General features: G+C 40.4%; 2 protein-coding genes and 1 long non-coding RNA gene across 9 annotated transcripts in view; 2 read left to right on the forward strand and 1 right to left on the reverse strand.

Annotated features, from left to right (window-relative positions):
- Positions 1–4,602, reverse strand: part of gdpd5a (glycerophosphodiester phosphodiesterase domain containing 5a) — a 25,308-nt gene extending 20,706 nt beyond the window's left edge. For 2 of the 7 annotated variants that reach the window (XM_076750385.1, XM_076750382.1), the window contains exon 1: positions 4,237–4,600. The gene's annotated coding sequence lies outside the window, so the exon portion shown is untranslated. Of the gene's footprint in view, positions 1–4,234 lie in introns of all 7 variants that reach the window. The other 5 variants (XM_076750387.1, XM_076750388.1, XM_076750386.1 and 2 more) reach the window with 5 other exon arrangements.
- Positions 4,253–8,046, forward strand: LOC143332671 (uncharacterized). The gene is made up of 2 exons (XR_013078236.1): positions 4,253–4,365; positions 7,714–8,046. It is a non-coding gene; the product is annotated as an uncharacterized LOC143332671 (long non-coding RNA).
- Positions 8,047–9,526: 1,480 nt separating this feature from the next.
- serpinh1a (serpin peptidase inhibitor, clade H (heat shock protein 47), member 1a) lies at positions 9,527–12,865 on the forward strand. The gene is made up of 5 exons (XM_076749673.1): positions 9,527–9,703; positions 10,515–11,136; positions 11,219–11,317; positions 11,565–11,797; positions 11,891–12,865. The coding sequence occupies exons 2-5, from the start codon at positions 10,539–10,541 to the stop codon at positions 12,191–12,193; spliced, it is 1,233 nt and encodes a 410-aa protein (XP_076605788.1). The 5' UTR covers positions 9,527–9,703; positions 10,515–10,538; the 3' UTR covers positions 12,194–12,865.
- The last annotated feature ends 5,813 nt before the right edge of the window (positions 12,866–18,678 follow it).

Raw genomic sequence — 18,678 nt, forward strand, 5'->3', positions numbered from 1 at the left:
TTGGTGGCAGGTAAAAATGTCTTGGTACTTGTGTCCTTTTTGACTTTTCTTTTCACATTTTCAGGTCATTTTTGCATGGGATACCTTACAGGCAGAATTATGGAATGGCATAATTTTTACTCATGTAACCTACAGTATGTGTTATTTATATCTTGTCTAAAAATACAGCTGGTTCCTCGGAACAAACTCACAGTCTGAGCATGTGACTTTTAGGACCTTTCTGCTTATACCGAAGCTGCTACTTAGCAGGACCAAAGGTCCCAGCCATGCCGTCACTCAGTGGCTCAAAAATGTGCTGTCATATACAAGAGAGGGGTATTTAAAGAGTCACAACATCACTGCTCTCATACAACAGAACTGACAGCTCCATGCTGAACGCTGTTGTTTACATCTACACACAGGAGATTACAACAGCGACAAGAGACACTCCACACATGATCAAGGTGAGCATGGTGGACTCCTCCTTTTACCCCACCACAACATTGTAAAGGAAAACACAGTTGAGTAGTGCAAACTCGGCACGACTACCGCCCCATCATGGACAAACCCTATAATAGAGAGCACCTCACTTCTTTTAAGTCATCTGAACCAAAGTCAGAAGTAGATGTGGAAAGAGAGCACAAGGTCACTCAACCTCATGGCTGATGTTAAAGAAGGCAGTAGCACTGTCCTCGAAGAGACAACTTCAGAGGGAATCAGCCAGTAGAGAGTGAATGACACTGAGGGGCAGCTGCACACCACGTATGAAAGCTGAACCCTTTGGTCCCCACTGTAACCCCCGCCATGACCATGGTCAACTGCCTGGAGCAGACCATGAGGGTGAGGGTTTCCAGACAGAGAAACACTCACCCCCAAAAGAGAAAACAAAGTACAGCTGAAAACTCAGGTGACATAAAATGTCTCTCACATTTTATTTTCTATCCTTTTTTGACACAAGGCAGTAATGAACAGCAATTTCCTGGCCAGATGAAGGTAGATAAGGGTGCGTTTCCTGGTCAGTAGCAAAACAAACTGCTCCTTTGTCCTTATCTCTGAGTAGAGAAATGATAGCATGACAGAGGGACCAGGCTAAATGTGTGTGTGTGTGTGTGTGTGTGTGTGTGTGTGTGTGTGTGTGTGTGCGTGCGTGCGTGTGTCTGTGTCAATTCAAGAAAGATTCAGCTTGTTAGTTTAGCCATGAAGTATTGAACAAATTGAAAATCTGACCCGATGCTGGCGCCAGATGAAAAGCTAAGACATGGCCAAGCTTCATTTTTTCAGCTTCATCCTGTCAGCATTATGAATATCTGTAGCAAATTTCATTTCAAAGAGATATTTCAGTCTGTACCAAACGGTGGACAGACCTGCTGACAGACTGACACTGCCATTGTGAGAGCTGTGCTGCTAGCATGGCTGAAAGCTAATTTGTAACTAGAAGATGTAAAGGTGGAATGTTTGTTCAGGAATCACTGTTAACATACAACCTTGGTCAAAAGGAGGAAACTGTTACCGATACACCTTGCAGATTGGCAGCATTTGACTGTTGACTGGTTATTATATAGTAACTCGTGGGCATGAGGGAGCTTTCTCCTGGATTGAGAAGAGTTGGCAGATTCCCAGCATTCACTTCCTGACCCCATCCTCAAACAAGGGCCAACTGAAGCTGAAATCACAAGGGCCTTATTCCAGCTAGGTTGGCCTATTGTCTCACTTCTGGCTTTCTACCATGGTGCTATGGTCACAGACCTGTGGTCATCCTGAGGTAAAATAGGGCCACTCAGTCAGGGTTGAAACACTTCACTTACTTATTACTGCATGATTCCAAGCTTCTTTTAGTGAACTGGAAATAAATCCATATAAATTATGTCTGCCACAGTACGTTTTCAGTAAAAGGATGCAATTATGAAAAGTCCATCTTCTCCTACTCACTTTTCTCTTCCAGTGGCTGTAAACTTGATCCCTAATGTGGATTAAAGGGAAATGTTTTCTCAGGAGGTACAGGTAAGTATTTCTGTCTGACATCAGGGTTAATGCTATCATAGTCAGATGTTTTTGATGGAGCAACGCTGGGCAAAGAACACAAGCAATGCTCACTGCAACACAAAATATCATAAAAGAGATGCATGGCAAGGTGCAACTGTTATTGGAAAATGACATAAAAAGCATTCCTGGACCTCCATTAACACTTGACAGAAAAGATGCATCTGCTAATGAAATTTGTGCAACATAAACAACCGTGCCTTTGAAGGAATGTCTTCAACATGAGTTCTATTCACAGTCAAACCACTGTGAGCAACCACATGAGCACTTCACACAAAATCTTTGGCCTCAGAGAATTTGATCTTGATGAACCTGCATTTACCTGATGAAAACAGGCAGTATTATACTCGCTAGTTTCTTTGTTCGAAGTTCAAAGTGGTTAATGGAACGTGTACAGTGTACTGGCTGTAATGAGTCAGCAGTGTGAGCTGTTTCTGATGCTGTTCTTAGAGTAGCAGAACTGTACTGTTGATTGAACTCTCAGGTCTAATGTGCCATTAATTTTTAATGTATTTTCTATTGTTTCTTTTAGCTTCTGTCACACTGTGTGCAGTATAGTCTCTCCTCTTGTGGTATCCTTTGACACCAATGTATGAATGTGTGTGAATAGGTGACAACTGACCTGTGAGTGGTCAGCAAGACTAGGAAAGCAATATATAAATGCTGTCCATTTATTCTTTGTTTCAGCACAAGTCTCTTTCTTGTGGGTTTTCAGCTGGCCTCTCATTCAGCTGCCTCCAGGCCAGTTTCTTCTCATGAACCTGCCAATTTACCTGATAGGACATTACTATTCACTTTCTTGCCAGCTTCCACAGGTAACCAGGTTACTGTCAATACCCCTCCAAGGCAGCAGGTGCCTCTCTGTGGTAACTTTGTCCATGGGGTTAAAATGTGCTCATTGAATAATAATACAATAATCCACTAAGTCTTACCCAACCAATTGTCACAGAGCCTCTGCCATATCGGTCTATTATTAGCCTTTTATCTCGGTCACTGTCGCCTCTTTCCAGGCTCCCATCGTTCACTCCTTCATGAAATTTATATATGCATGCATTAATAGTATCCTTAATCTTTCAGTGGATTTGGCCAAAAATAGAGTTTCCATTAGTGCCACGTGCTCATTATCCACACACAGGGAGGAGTATGAGGGCACGACTGAAAACAAAGCTGCTGTTAAAGCCGTGGACTTCATCTCAGTAAATGTTGATGTTTTTTGGTCACCCTGTGCTAACATGCATCCATCAGGTGGTCATAAGACGTGAGCTGCTGCTCGTTAAAGCGAGACACTGTTCTCCTGCCCTGTGCATCATTAGCCAAGCAACAGTTCTGAGGCAAGGTTGAATTTATTAAAGGTCTCATTTATTAAAGGTCTTTATTAAAGGTGATGTAAGTCTGACAGATAGGGTAAGTGGTGCTGCAGCGAGGCCCGGGTACAGACAGAGGAAAATTGGTAGTCAGATATGTCTTCTACTAATCAGATTTGGGAGGACAACAGAACAGACCACTGTGTTTGACGCTTCATTCATTTACTTTGCAAAGATGATGACATGACCATCTGACCATTGGCAAAGACTTTTCTGGTCAAAAAAACTCACTATAGGTCAGTGCTCTCATTACAAACATTCAGTGAAGAACACATGTACTGTATACAGAGCCAACTGGATTATATTCAGAATAAAAGGAATAATTCATACTTTCAGCCATCATCTATCTGCCACATCAGCTCAGTGTCTACCATGTCAGAAAAATGTCATCCTTTACAGAGACATTACATGTATGATGGGCAATGGAGTCAGGTCAAAATAATTCAGACAAGTGTGTGTGTTCATGTAAGCATTTCTTATTTCTGTGCATGTTGACTTGCAATTTCACTTACTTCCAAACTGTCAATCAACCATCATACAGGAGAACACGAGACAACCAATAATATGTTCTGTCTCCATCCTCTATCCTTTAGTCTGTCATAATGTCAGCACTCTTATTAGAGAGGGTGGGGGGGCGCCTACAGTCATAATGCTGGGCTGATGCTTCCCATGATGGCATTTAAACCTATTAAAAATGAGTTTCAGAAGACCTGACTGCAAAAAAAAAGAAAAACTGCATTCACCCAGTGAAGACAGATCACTCAATTCCACCTCACAAAACACAACACAGTGCCAAGTGCCAGTCACTGAGATTATATGAACATAATCCGATAAAGTGCGCACAAACACTTACTTTACCTCCACGACAGCGTTTGGATCCTGGACAACGAAGAAAACGTCAGATGCTCTTAGTTAATGAGTTCTTTTCATGGATGTTGACATAACGTCGTCTCTTCACAGCTGGACTTTCCGGATATTTCATGTAAGTCTTTAAAGTTACTTGGAGCGGCCGCGTGAGACAGAGCGATGGCACACATCAGCTGACTGTAGAGCCGAGCAGCGATGGCGACATTCGGCAGCGCTGCGTGAACCATTCACATCTAAAGAGTAGAAATAAATCACAGAAGAACTTCTCCTTGAGACGTACCTATGAACGCTGGTTCATAGAAGAGTTAAAAACTGTAATCCGTCAACACGGTGTGGGTGGAGCTGTGGAGCACACTGCAAAAAATAGTCCACGGAAGCAGTTTTTACACCAACCACAGGGCTCACTGGAGTGCTGAGCTGTCAGAGGTGGAGGGCCTGAGCAGCAGCGGTGGACATGATGGAGCAAATGTTAGATTATCCTGAAATGATCCCTGGGTGTGCCATGAGAGTCTTATTATTCCAGCAAAAAAAAACATTTTAGTTTATAAAGAGTTTATTTCTAAATTATGTCTTTATTATTGGCTAATCAATGATAAATCCGTTTGACTGACATATCACCCTCTGAGAAGGGACAGCATTTGGACTATTTTCCATTTGTTAGCAACTAATTAAGCATTTAGTAATGGATTGCCAACTTTGATAACCACGTTGGGACCAATCAAAGGGATTTTTTATAACCTGCCAACCCAAGCATTGTTCCTATTGATATGTATAAGCGATCTATGGTAGAATTAGTAAATCATTTATCAATAATCACTGACACCTGGGGTTACAATTCAAAAAGCCTTTCAAAAAGGTCCCATATTTTTTATCTTTTATCATTTCATTTGTCGTTGGGTATGGTCCTGTTGGTGGGTGAGTAGAGGATGAATCATTTTCATTTTGCTTTATTTGTATTTAATATGAGCTCGTGCTCTGTTGTATTTTGTTCATATTTGTTGTGTGTGTGTGTGTGTGTGTGTGTGTGTGTGTGTGTGTGTGTGTGTGTGTGAGCACGTTGAGCCTCAATTGTTTGAAATGTTCTCCATAAATAAACTTGATTTGATCTGTTGAAGAGATTGAGATTGACTCATTTCAAATAATTTTGCTGCAAAAAATATTCCAACATTCCATTTTCCAGGTTGATGTCTCACTTTCAATCAATGACAATGTTCTGAAATAAAGTTAAAAGTTCACTTCAGTAAAGCTTGAACAGCTTTACTCGCTTCAGGAACTTTCTAGATGATACGACTTAGTGTGTAGAAACGAGGTACTTACTCTTCTTTTATGAGACAGTGTGCACATGTGAAATGATCTAATCCCCTTACCGTACTGTTTCAGAATTTTCAATACATCACAATTTGAAGAGTCACTACTTGACAAAATGTATGGTTAATGTTTGCAGTGTGAGGAAACATGACTGCAAACATACAGAGCATCAGAAGTCAGCTTCACTCCTTCTGCAGGCATTAATCTTACTGCATGAATTTGGCATCATGGGCATTAAAATTGCAGAAGAATAAGACGGGTGAAACAGAAGAGATGGATGTAGAGAAGAGCAGGAGAGAAGAGACAACCCACGTGAGAAGTTCTCTAAAGATTTCTACCCCTTCCTGTTGACTGTCTCCAGCTTTGTTTGTTCCAGTTTGAAGACACTGGCGGACATGATACACACTGAGAGGTGTTTAATCAAGTGTGGTGCTGGTTTGAAGGGGGACTGGAGACGTCAGGAGATCAAAGGGGGATAACAGAGAAATAGTTTCATTAAACTTCTCTGTGGGGGGTCTGAGGTTGCCAAGGAGGCTTGGCAGAGGCCTCATCTCAAGGAAATATTAGTGTTTCCTGGAATTTACCTCGCAGATCTACAAGGGAGGAGGTGAGGAGGTTTGGATCGGCCTGATGGAGTAACACAGTGAGGAAGAGTTAACATGGAGCAGATATGAGCTTGAATGCTAAAAGAACAAAAGATGAGTATGGTGCAGAAACTGGGAAGGAGATATCACAAATTACATTATTTCTTTGCTCTGATCCTTACTTTTTTACTGCTGCTCTGACTCCAAGAATAATTACCTGCTTCAATCACTGTCCAACTCATGCTCTCTGAAAAAGCTGCATTTCATTTGTTTGGCTGTCTTTTCCAGCCTGTTTGCCTCATCAGTCAAAGTTATATTTCACGTGCCTGATGAAATCTTCTCACCTCCAAAAAGGACAGTCTTGCATTCACCTTGTTTACATTACATTTCTGACATTATCCAGTCGCTTCTAAAGGTTTTCATGAGCTTAAGTGATCACCAAATGCTCTCAGCATATAGAGAAGCAAGCAATCTTAAACTGAATCATCGTAATGTGGTTTGAACATGACAGTGTACTGCTCTCCTCTTCACATTAGTGCAACTAGTCTGTTTAGCATTTTGATTGTTGTAATAATTCTGTAGCCTAACAATCAGTTGTAGATCACGTTACAAGACCCAGGAGGCTGTGCATTACAAACACCTGGCAAAGATGAGTAAAGTCTTGTAAGAGATCTATTCCAGGCCCAGCACTAAGAGATTAACCCTTGGCTTGGGATAATTACGTCAGATCCCTTTAATCCCAAACAATTTAGCAGAGGCAGTGACGGTTCCTCAACTACAAGTTGCCTTGCAGATGAAATGCATGCTGGTCCAGGTATCAGGAGAGGCGCAATTCCATATTTGCTTTACATGTTGAAATGAGTGCTTGTAATTTACTCATCATAGTGTAATTAAAATATTTCATTTCTCTGTGTAATAATGATGACTATAAAGTTACACAGGTTGAAAAACATAAAGGCAGCAGTGGTGGTGATAGTGGCTGTAACCTGGCAGTAGCACATGTTTTAGAAAAAAAGAGAATGCTGCCTCCTGTTTTCATTGTTAGCTCTTTGTCGACCTCTAGTGGTCATAGCAGGTACTCACATGACTCAGCTGAAGGTCAGGATTTCAGCCAGCAGAGGGCTCCTGCACCCACTGCGCACTTGGTCCATTGTCTCCATCGCTGTCTTTTTGAATGATATTGAGAAAAACTGAACATGTGATGACATAACGCAACGTTGATCTGCTGGTCTGGGTATTGTGGTTTTTCCTTTGTGAAGCAATGCTTAAATGCACAAGACCCAGAGACACTGAAGCAAGAGACTGCTGCAAAAATAAAGATTTAATTCCAGTGAATTTAAACAAACTTTCACCTTTGATTAAAGTGAAAAAGCCTAATGAAGTGATATAATGAACATTTACAAGTATTAATAAAATTAATTAATCAGCAGCAAATAAACAGTGTAGGGTGGTCGGAGACATTAGATGTCAGAGATATGAAGATTTCTGGAATCTGCATCTAAATCAATAAAGGGCCACAATTTTACTAATGTTGATTTATGTTTGTTTTTTTTTTTCTTTCTCTACAACAGGTTTTCGATCATCTGTGAAAATCATGAAAATCATCATCATTTACCAGGCTGGGGAAGTCTAACGAACAATGCTATTGGTTGCATTATGGGAAATGTAGGATCTACAGTTTGGCAGCTGCAAGTTGCTTTGTGCAACAGAGTAGAAAACTGACCAAAAGCTAACAAATGAAGCAAAAATCAAATCTGCAATTAATGTATTTCTCTCTGAAAAACTACATTTTATCATATCTGGATTAGGAGTGTAATGAAAATGCAACTGGAGCAGCACAGATGACGAAGTTGTAAATATTGCAACAGTGAATTAAAATTGTCGGAAAGACATAACAAAATGCTGCACCTAACAACACATTTATGATTCTGTGTGTGTGTGTGTGTGTGCACGTGTGTGTGTGTGATCAAATGACCTGCATGTATGTAGGTATGAATTTTATTTCCATTGCATGCAAAGTGCATAACAACAGCTGAATGGATATAATATCAAGCTCAGGAGAACAGGGACAGTGTTACACCGGACACGCATCCGCTCCTTCTGTAACTTCCTGTTGCCTGTTGCCTGATCCACCCCCAAACACTGGCTCCCAAGGTGGGGGAGGATACATAACACCAGGAAGCAGACAAGGAAGCATTCATGGGAAAAAATGTCACCAGAGCATTTGTTCCCATACTCCCGTCACACATCAGATTTACTGTACTGAACTGACTGTACTGACTTCTTATGGATTATTGAAGAAAAATTCTATAATTTGAATATATCTGCAAAAGTTTCTGAACAAGGAAGTTTGTCTTTGGTGCTCCTTGTTACGGAGAGCTTGAATCAAACTCACACGGGCGTACCAGGAAGGATCAGGCAGAAAGCACATCAGAACCTGTTTGCCTCTCTAGACTCTCTGATGTGTTCATGGGACTGGTTACAAAAATCATACCATCTCAGCAGATTTAGCAGTATAAATGGTAAGCAGTTTTCATAACTGCCAAGTTCAACACATTTCTGTACGTGCTTAGTCTGGTCAAACCACCTCTGTGAGCCAGTCAGCTCTATTTGTTATAAAACTGAGGTATCAGACATGTAGCTTTAGGCTATGCTTTTATCAGATGGAGAGCATGGTATCAAAGAACATCTTGTTGTCTGCTGCAGTTTACTGTACATTCCACTGGTAACAGGGCTGTGCAGCTAACATAATGTGACCTGATTCTCTGACAGAGGTCTCTTTTTAAAGGGGCACTCCATCAATTTTGCAAATAAAGGTTAGCTTACTCATTGGGGTGAGTGTTATTCAGCCTTTGAAAACTGTCTCTGTGGCTCTGGAGGAGTTCCTAAAGTCAGAGAAAATAACACTGATCCATCATTAGGGTTACACTGAATGCCAAGCATTTTTCATGACCTAGAAAGTTTGTTTTGTCTCGTAGATCAGATCAGAAGTGAAGCCATCATAAGTGCAGGAATTTAGAAGCATGAATACATAGTGGTTTCTGTATGAAGACACCACCATAGTCAGGCTGTATTTCATGTAAATACTAAGAATACATATCCCAAAAAGACATCATTTTTAAAAATAGTAATACTGTAGCTTTTTTCATTGGAAGGACTGAGAAAATACTGATGACTGTCTGAGATACTAAAGGGTGAACTATCATGTGTTTCTGTGCAACCATATAAGTGAGTAATGAAAGGTAACTTTATTAGGGTTTAATGTGTGGTGGGTGTTCTGTTGCAACTGGGCTACAATTTCAGGCTTTAGGACCAGGAGGGGGAGGATTCCTCCCCCACTGCCCCTGGATACCATGGGCGGGACTGGCCTGGAAATAAGATTCCAGTGCAGAGATTTTCAAACTCTGTCAACTAGGCATGTCAACTCCTGCCACAGGCCTCATAGAATTCTGTTTCTGAGCATTAAATACATTAACTTCGCACAGAGCACATCAGTGCTGCGGAATACATATTCACGCAGTTTGAGGACAACCTGCTGAACTACTGAAAGAGCCAAATAAGGTAAGATAAAAGTAGTGGGAGTAAGGGGGGGAGGGAGAATATCCAGGCAGTGTTCAATGGGTGGGAAATGCCCAGGCATGTGAAAAGAGGCCACAAAGTCAGATCTGTGACATGCAGTGGAAGATTCCATTGTAGATTTAAACAGTGTGGCTCAGCCAAGTTGCTGGGTAGGTTTTAAGAAACAAGAAAAAAGTAGAAAAAAATGCAAAAGTATGTTGCACAAAATAAGAACTTGGTTGAAACTTCTGACCAGATTTCATCTGTGCTATGGAACATTTCTCTTTCCTTTGTCTACATATTAAACTGCTAATTAAACAATGTTTTCCAAAACACATTCATTTTATTGAGCATACATACCTTAACAATGTCTCTTGTGCATTATAACTGCAAAAGAGAATTTCTCTCCATTCATTCTCAGTCTCAAGTTAAATGAACCATTCGTAGGTGACAGAGTCAAGTGGACTCGTTCTCTATAGTGAATTCTGGAAGTCTCAAATCTTTTGTGTTGCCAAGACATGAATGATTCACAAACACAAGCTGGCCAATATTTTGGCCTTGGGGTATCCTGCAGCTGCTTACGTGGCTGTTAAGTCTTGCCTTGAGATACTGGGAGAGATGTGATTTGAGTGCCATGGGCTCCCCCTGCTACTGTCCTTAAAAACTGCAGAAACCCTGAACATTTGGAAAAGAAGGTGAACAAGCTATTTCAAACTGAGACCAAACAAACATTAACCCAGGGAAGATTTTGTCTCTCTTCTTAGGTCAGTAGATTACATTAATGGCTGATGTCTGTCTTCATGTCTGCTCACAGGTTTTCACTGATCAGCATTACACCATGTGGGTAACAAACCTGCTAGCCCTGGTCCTCCTGGCCACTTCAGCTTCAGCTGCCACCTCGGCTTCAGCAGACAAGGTCCTGAGTAACCATGCCACCATCCTGGCTGACAATAGCGCAAAATTGGCTTTCAGTCTCTACCAAAACATGGCTAAGGAAAAAGATGCAGAAAACATCCTCATTTCCCCTGTGGTAGTGGCCTCCTCTCTGGGTCTGGTAGCTCTTGGAGGCAAAGCTACCACTGCCTCTCAGGTGAAAACCATTCTGAATGTGGCTAAAGTTAAAGACGAGCAGCTGCACTCGGGTCTGGCTGAGCTCTTGACAGAGGTGAGCGACCAGAAGACCCGTAACGTCACCTGGAAGATTAGCAACCGTCTGTACGGACCCAGCTCTGTCACCTTTGTTGATGATTTTGTCAAGAGCAGCAAAAAGCACTATAACTGTGACCACTCCAAGATAAACTTCAGAGATAAGAAGAGCGCTGTGAACTCCATCAACGAGTGGGCGGCCAAGTCCACTGATGGCAAACTGCCTGAAGTCACCAAGGATGTAGAAAAGACTGATGGGGCAATGATCATCAATGCTATGTTTTTCAAACGTGAGTGTGTGTAGAACCTGTATATGTGCAGTTTTATTCCTTTAAATAATGTCAAAAGTAATTGATTTTTTTTTCCTCACAGCTCACTGGAATGAGCAGTTCCATCATAAGATGGTGGACAACCGTGGATTCATGGTGTCCCGAGGCTACACTATTTCAGTACAGATGATGCACCGCACAGGTAGGTGGAGGCAGTCCTGGTAGTGTGTTAAGAGGCTTATAGGTTTATATGCAATGCTAAATATTACTATAACATAGCGATGCAATAAACCTACCTTCTGTATATTAGAAGGAGAAACCCCTTGTTTCGGATTTTTAAATGATTTCTAAAATATAAAATGGTTCACAGCATAAAGCTGAAGAGGTTCCTTAATGTGCGTCGTAAGAAGAGATTGCCAATCTGTAATAGATTTCATTTGTTTGCTCAGGTATCTATGACTTCTATAATGACAAAACCAATGAGCTGATCATCTTGAGCATGCCTTTGGCTCATAAAAAGTCCACTGTGGTGTTCATCATGCCCCACCAAGTGGAAACGCTGGCAAGACTGGAGAAGTTGCTGACCAAGAAGCAGCTGGATACGTGGATGGGCAAGCTGCAGCAGACAGCAGTAGCCGTGTCTCTGCCCAAAGTCAGCATGGAAGTCAGTCACAACCTGCAGGTAACAGATGAGACTGAACATGTCTACACCCTCTTAACTTCTGCATCAACCCCTTCTTTTAACTGAATTCCACTATTTTCTGCTGCCCTTTAGAAAAACCTTGGGGAGTTGGGCCTGACAGAGGCTGTGGACAAATCCAAAGCTGACTTGTCCAACATCTCTGGGAAGAAGGACCTCTACCTGTCCAGTGTGTTCCATGCCTCTGCATTGGAATGGGACACTGATGGAAATGAAATTGACACCAGCATCTTTGGCACGGACAAGCTGAAAAACCCTAAACTGTTCTACGCTGACCACCCTTTCATCTTCCTGGTGAAGGACCAGAAGACAAACTCTATCCTGTTCATTGGCAGGATGGTCAGGCCAAAGGGTGACAAGATGAGAGATGAATTGTAACAGTGTGTTGACCTGTGCATCTCAAGATAAATACCTGGCTGCGTGTGTGTATATTTTCTCCTGCAGTATGCTGAGAGAAGTGGGAAACGAAATGCACATTTGATATTGCACATCACATGCAAACAGCATTCCACAATACACGACTGAAGAGATGTGTTTAAGCATTTGGTCCTGTGTTTTAGAGAGCAAACATTGTGCACACCCTTCATTTTTGTCTTAAAGACTATGTGATATCACTGTGGCTTTTTTGTTATGTATTAGCACATCATATTATGGACTGAACACTTACATTAAGTATGATTTCCCATGACTGAATCCTAAAATGTAAACGCACATAGCTTAATGGAGGAGAGAGAATACCTGTGAAACATTATCATGTGCCATGATTTCTGTTGTCAATCTTTGTAAAAGGTGTTCAACAGTCTTACTTTTGGAAAGACTTTATGATGCTTGTTGTTTAAGTTAAGAATGCATTTTTTTCTTCCATTTGACTGCCTTCAGTGGCTAATTACAACAGATAATTAAATAAGATGACACTGGCCTGATGTGTTGGAAACAGAGAGCGATTCAAATCAACTGATGTGTATCAGGAAAACCAAACAAATAAGAATAAAACCCACTGAAGCCCCTGTTTATATATCCATTTTCTAAAAATAAATGCTATGTTATCCCAGTGCTTGTGTGTGTTTCTTTATAATTCCTCACTTTTACAGGTACCAAGCAGACCTTAGTGATGATTCAAGTGTCAGCAAATCAGAAGCTTTTACAGTTACTGGAGTTTTATGTCCTCCTTCACAAGCCACAACACGGATGTCAAAAAATGTGTTTCAGCTGTTTTTATGAGTAAGTGACTTTCTTAACATTGTCCTTAAATATTATTCTACATATAAATGACTCCTGTTGTTTAATAATGCTTGGAAAAATATCGTTCTCCTCAGTGTTTTATCATCAGAAGCCTCTTCATATATGGGGCCGTGGACTCCCCTGCAGGCCCTGTGAGGTGGAGTTTACTTTGTGTCTCTGTGATTGTGCAGATGCTGGTTCTCATTTTGCTGGTCATCTGGAGAAAACCACAGAGCGCAACCAATGCTGCTTTCATGGTATGCCTCGTCTAGAAGGGTGAGTGGAGATTTTTTAAAGTGAGGTTGTATGAGGTACTTACCTATAGTCAGTGTATTACCTATAGTAGATGGCGGTCAGCAGGCCCACAGTTTGGAGAAGTACCTTGCTGTCAGACAACCCTTTCTGATGGGAAACCGAAGCCATTACATCCATCTATGCTCTTTTGAAAGCCACCACACTCCTTTGACAAAATCAGTCATTTTACCTTGCAGAGGACAGGAGTTGCTGTTCTGCTGCCTTGATCAGTTAATTTATTTGTGTTTTTGTGTGGCTTTTAAAGGGTTATTTCAGATTCACCAAATTTGACACAGTAACACAAACTAAGTGATCAAGGCAGCCGTAGAACAGCAACTCCATGTTCAGCAAAGTGAAGTTACAGTTTTTGTCAATGGAATCTGGTGACTTTCAAGTGAGCGATACAATGGCTTCAGCTTCCTATTGGACAGGACGGTCTGACGGACATGTAAAATGGTGAAAATATTCTAAATATAGAGTACATTTCAACTGATCTGATCTTTTTTGAAAGTGGGCCTTTCTCTTAGGTTTCTAAAATGTGTTTTGCTTCTCCCCTGTATACAGCAGTACATTGCTTAGCTTCCAACATTGGTTCTCCTGCTGATTCTCCAAACTTCAGGAGTGCCAACCACCATCTACTGTAGCTAATACACTGATTATGGATCAGTACCACATACACATACTTTAAAAAACCCAGCCTATCCCTTTAACATATGAGACATACCATGAAAGCAGCCAGTGAAGAGCCATTACTGACATTGCAAACGTTGAACACTGAGTATAAGAAATCACTCCTGACATTTAAAAAAGCTAACCAGTGACATTTCATATATTTTTTACAACTGTCAAATGTATTTCTTTGCTTTGATATTGACATGTTTCTGCTCTTTTGAACAGGTTCCTTTTGTGCTATTGCTTCCCATTTTCAGCATCTTTGTCAATGTCTGTCAAATGGTTCAACTTGGATCAGACACATGGATCCACTATGCAGTGTGGATGGCAGTCGCTATGTGAACAATATCACTATAAAATACAGATTTTCATGATAACAAAATGTGCAATAAGCATCAAATAATGCAAGTTTGACTGTATGAGATGTAACTTTTCTTGTAACAGGTTTAATCATCTGCTTTCATTTTGGTGTTCGGCACAACGTGCAGAAACACCACCAGGCTCCAAAAATGACAAGGCTCAGCCATCATCCACAGCATCACCACCATTATGGAACAAAACTTTGAACCTGGACAAGAGATTAATGGGCCATTGATGACGGGACTGATTTACTGACATAAACATTCAGTGGGAGAATCATCATGCAAAGTTAAACAGTTGGTCAGTATGCATAAATCTCATGACAGTGTTTCTTTCATCAGTTCAGAAAGTTTAAAAAAAACATTACAGTCACAACCTCTGACCTCTATTTTGTTGTTGTTTTCTGTGAAACTGAATCTCTTGGAAGGTGTTTTTCATTTTTTAATTAAAAAAATGCAATGAACCACACTGGAATTATGCATTATTACTGTGTTTTCACTGGTGTGTGTGAGATTTTACACAGCGTAGAATAATGCTCGTAAAATGCCACTAAGCATGTGTTTTATAACCTGGACTTTGAGTGCCAAAAGACATCATTTACATCAAACCTTGGTGTTAGGCTTACACCTGAGAAATTTGTTAAGGCCCAAAGATGCAGACCAGAGACAGAGATATCAAAAATAACACAATTTATTTTAAACACAACGGTGAAACAGAAGACGCACTCATAAGGAGTGGGGAGAAACTAAGGAAGCTTCGACGAAACAGACGTATTCAAATTACAGGCAGATGATGATTTTCCTGAATAGAGTACCGATTTTAATACAATAACACTGTAATAATATTTGTGTTGATCTCTACAAAATAAGCAGCCATTTATGGAGGACACATACACCCAAAGTGCCAAAATAAACAACTGACACTTGACAGCTCACCTGTGGACACAGAAATAAACAGAAATTTCAGCTGTAGTGAAGTAATCACTGACTGACAACAAACAACAGCTCGGTCAAACCTCCACAGATACACGACGTCAGGTTCATTGTGCTTTGGGCAGTGAAAACATGAAGAGAAAATCAGATATTCATAATTTGACATTTGAAATCATCATTACTTGCTGACACAGAACACATTACCTTGAATGATTGAGATGTGGCTCTTCAGGTGATCAGGGTACATTATCTGATCCATATAAAGTGGTACATAATGCAAAGAACGAGTAAGCAGTGAGAGTAAGAAGGAGTTCATAAACTTCAGCCAACAGACTTCAGCTTGGTCCATGGGTTTGTGCTGCACACCTGCAGGGGTGGATTGTTACGGACGGTGTAATTCACAGGTCGTCCAGTGGGGGTTCACAGTTTGTAAATGCAAAGTGTGCAGCCTCTTCCAATGTCTTTGACAATTCCCACATCAACCTCCAACATCAGACACACAGGAAACAAAATCAACACACAGAAAGTTTTGAATGCTGCACCAGCTGGAGTTCATACTGACAAACAATAGCCCAAATCTGATGAAGCAGATAAGAGTGCTGCTGATCAGGGAGAAGAAAACCATCATTGGCAAAATCAATAATTTTAACTTGCAGAACACAGGAGTTGCTGGTCTTGTAGTTGACTTGATAGTTTATTTGTGTTATTAACACCAACACTGGTACTGCATTTGAGTGCAACGTCACTCTATACCAAGGGTTCTCAAGCTTGTTACTCAAAAGTCTGCATCTGATTTTTATTCAAGGTAAGTGGTGCAGAACGATTGGCAATAACAAAATAATAATTAATCAATTAATTAACAACACATCTCTTCTGATTAGGCCAGCAGGTTAGTCCAGATTTGACTGAAAATGGGTGCTATGCTAAACAACAATAAACCTGTATGTTACGGTATAGCTGTAAACATAAATGTCGACTGAACTGCGTTAAAGGTTTTTATCCAGCCAACCAACAGCAATGACATCTGCATTCTTCTGTTTGTTTGATGACAGTGACCGCAGCATTTCCAAATTTTTCAAACAATGGACACAGTCACTCGAGCATGTTCAAACAGTCGCTTCCATTAACATTATGGATGCATACAGTCTTGGAATTTCCCCTCGCAGCACAATTAAAGAATATTGAATTGAACTCAACTCATGCTGAAACAGGTTTTGATTAATATTCAGGTTTGCTGATATGAAAGAGAATTAACATTAACTGTTGTTGTAAAGTTAACTTAAGCTGTGAAACATCTTAAACAAACGTTGAGTTTGCATGTGTTTCATGGTGCTGGATGTTCGCCTCAGCAACTTGTCTAAAAGTTGCCATTGTTCAGAACATATCTTTTAACTTGTCATGGTTCAACCTTAATATTAAATCCAAGGATCTTCACTATTTTCTGCCCATCCTTTGCACTGCTTTCCAACACAAGCACATTTGTTTTTAACCAAAGGGCTACAATGCTGTTCTTTTTTTCTCCTTTTGTTTTTTGGTATTGATCTACCCTGAATACACTGGTCTAGACTGGCAAGCAAACTCAATGATGGCTGATTTAAAAAAGAGTTATTGCTATAACAATGCATGCACACATGGTTTGAAAATTTCAATGTATGATTGGATTTAGACTGCTTCAATTTTCCAGTTTTTGCAATAAAAGTGTGAAAGAAAACCAACAAGTGTCATCTTAATGTAAAATATTTGTTGCTGGCACGTTCCTTTGGCTACCACAAAACTCTGGCTCATTCAGTCAGTTTGGTTCTTGACTTGTCTGTTTAAAAGTCTGTTTGCAATAACAGTTCAGCCTTGGGCATGTCTGTTGAAGTACAGCCTCCAGTGGCATTTTCCAGCTGAATAACATGAGATTCTAGTCAGGGTGATTGTGTGACCTCCTGGACAGCTCTACTTCAGCAAGGAATGTGATAGTGTTGTGATGGTATACGCTATATGGTAAACATGGTCTCTCAATTATTTGGACCACGACAAAATATTTGGATACAACCAGATGTGTTCTGCAGCTGCTGCAGTGGGCAAAAGAATTGCTCAACAACATGTCATCCACCTCTCACATGAATGTTTGCATTAGGTTCAAGGAAACTTCTGCTAAAACTGTCATTAATGAGAAAATGAATCAATGTTTGATGAAAAACGTTTCAATCATACAACAGAACATAATTTACTCATTCAAAGAGATATAGGAGATTTGCAAATAAGTTACCATGAGAGTGTTTGGTATTGTCATTGTTCCAGTGTATGCGCACCACCTAGAGGACATCTGATGTATGACAGAACAATGACTTTTCATTTAGCAAACAAGCTGCATAATTTATACAATAATCTATTATAAGACATTTATCTATTATAAGATTTATTATACTGTTGTTCTTCCTTTGGGTTTGTGAGTCACTGTTGATATAAATACGAAATGCAAACATAAGCTTTTATTCTGTTTCAAAAATACCATTCAGGGCTCTAAAATCTTGACCCATAGTTCATCAAAGAACTGCATTGCATACCTAACCTCCTTAAAATGAAGTCTATGGGGCTTATCAGTCACCTGCAGGAACGTTTCAGACACAGCGAAAGCCATCCTTTATTTTAGAATTTATCAAGCTGACTTTTTTTTCTTCAGTTATTACTGATATACATCCTGTTCTGCTTGTGTAGTCATCTTGAATGTACTGTGGTGCTGTATGCTTGTTGCCCTGTGCTTCCTCCAAGCTGCATGCAAATATCTCTCAAGTGATTGCTGATGTGGCAAAAAATACAGAACAATACAAAACTGAAACTATTTCATTCATTGGCTGCAATGATGACAGACTGTAACGAACGTTAAGGCTTTTCCCCTCTCTCTCTCTCTCTCTCTCTCTCTCTCTCTCTCTCTCTCTGTTGCTTTTGGGGCGTTGCTAATATGATGACGTACTACCACGATGAATCTCTTTACATGACACCTTGTAATTGTTGGTATTCCTGGAATGCATGATCAGCTTTAGTCGTATTTGAAGTTTTTAGAGGCAAATGACGTTTGTAATCGTATAGCTTTGTGTAGCCATTCCACTAATTATGATATATCATATTGAATGTCACCAGGCTTATAGGGTACAGATATATCTAAACATGGAAGTGTAAGTCAAATAAAACATAAAAGGGTATTTGAAATGACATATATGTTTAATTCGGTGTTCTTAAAAATCAGTTTAAACACAGTTAGTGCACGTCATTTGAAGAGGTAGTCAATTGAAACCCTTGAATTTGATCCAGTTACACTCCACCCATACGGATCAAACGCCTTTTGTTCACATGGCGCGCGCAGTCGTAGGTGTCTGTAGTTTACTGTGCTGGACT

Source organism: Chaetodon auriga, chromosome 15 (genome assembly GCF_051107435.1).
Source record: "Chaetodon auriga isolate fChaAug3 chromosome 15, fChaAug3.hap1, whole genome shotgun sequence".
NCBI lineage: Eukaryota > Metazoa > Chordata > Actinopteri > Chaetodontiformes > Chaetodontidae > Chaetodon > Chaetodon auriga.

What these genes read in the sequence shown, in the direction of transcription:
- serpinh1a (XM_076749673.1), top strand. Translation starts at nt 10,539, where the DNA reads ATGTGGGTAACAAACCTGCTAGCCCTGGTCCTCCTGGCCACTTCAGCT. An exon ending in CAATGCTATGTTTTTCAAAC is followed by an intron (nt 11,137 to 11,218) that starts GTGAGTGTGTGT and finishes TTTTCCTCACAG; the next exon opens with CTCACTGGAATGAGCAGTTC. An exon ending in ACAGATGATGCACCGCACAG is followed by an intron (nt 11,318 to 11,564) that starts GTAGGTGGAGGC and finishes TTGTTTGCTCAG; the next exon opens with GTATCTATGACTTCTATAAT.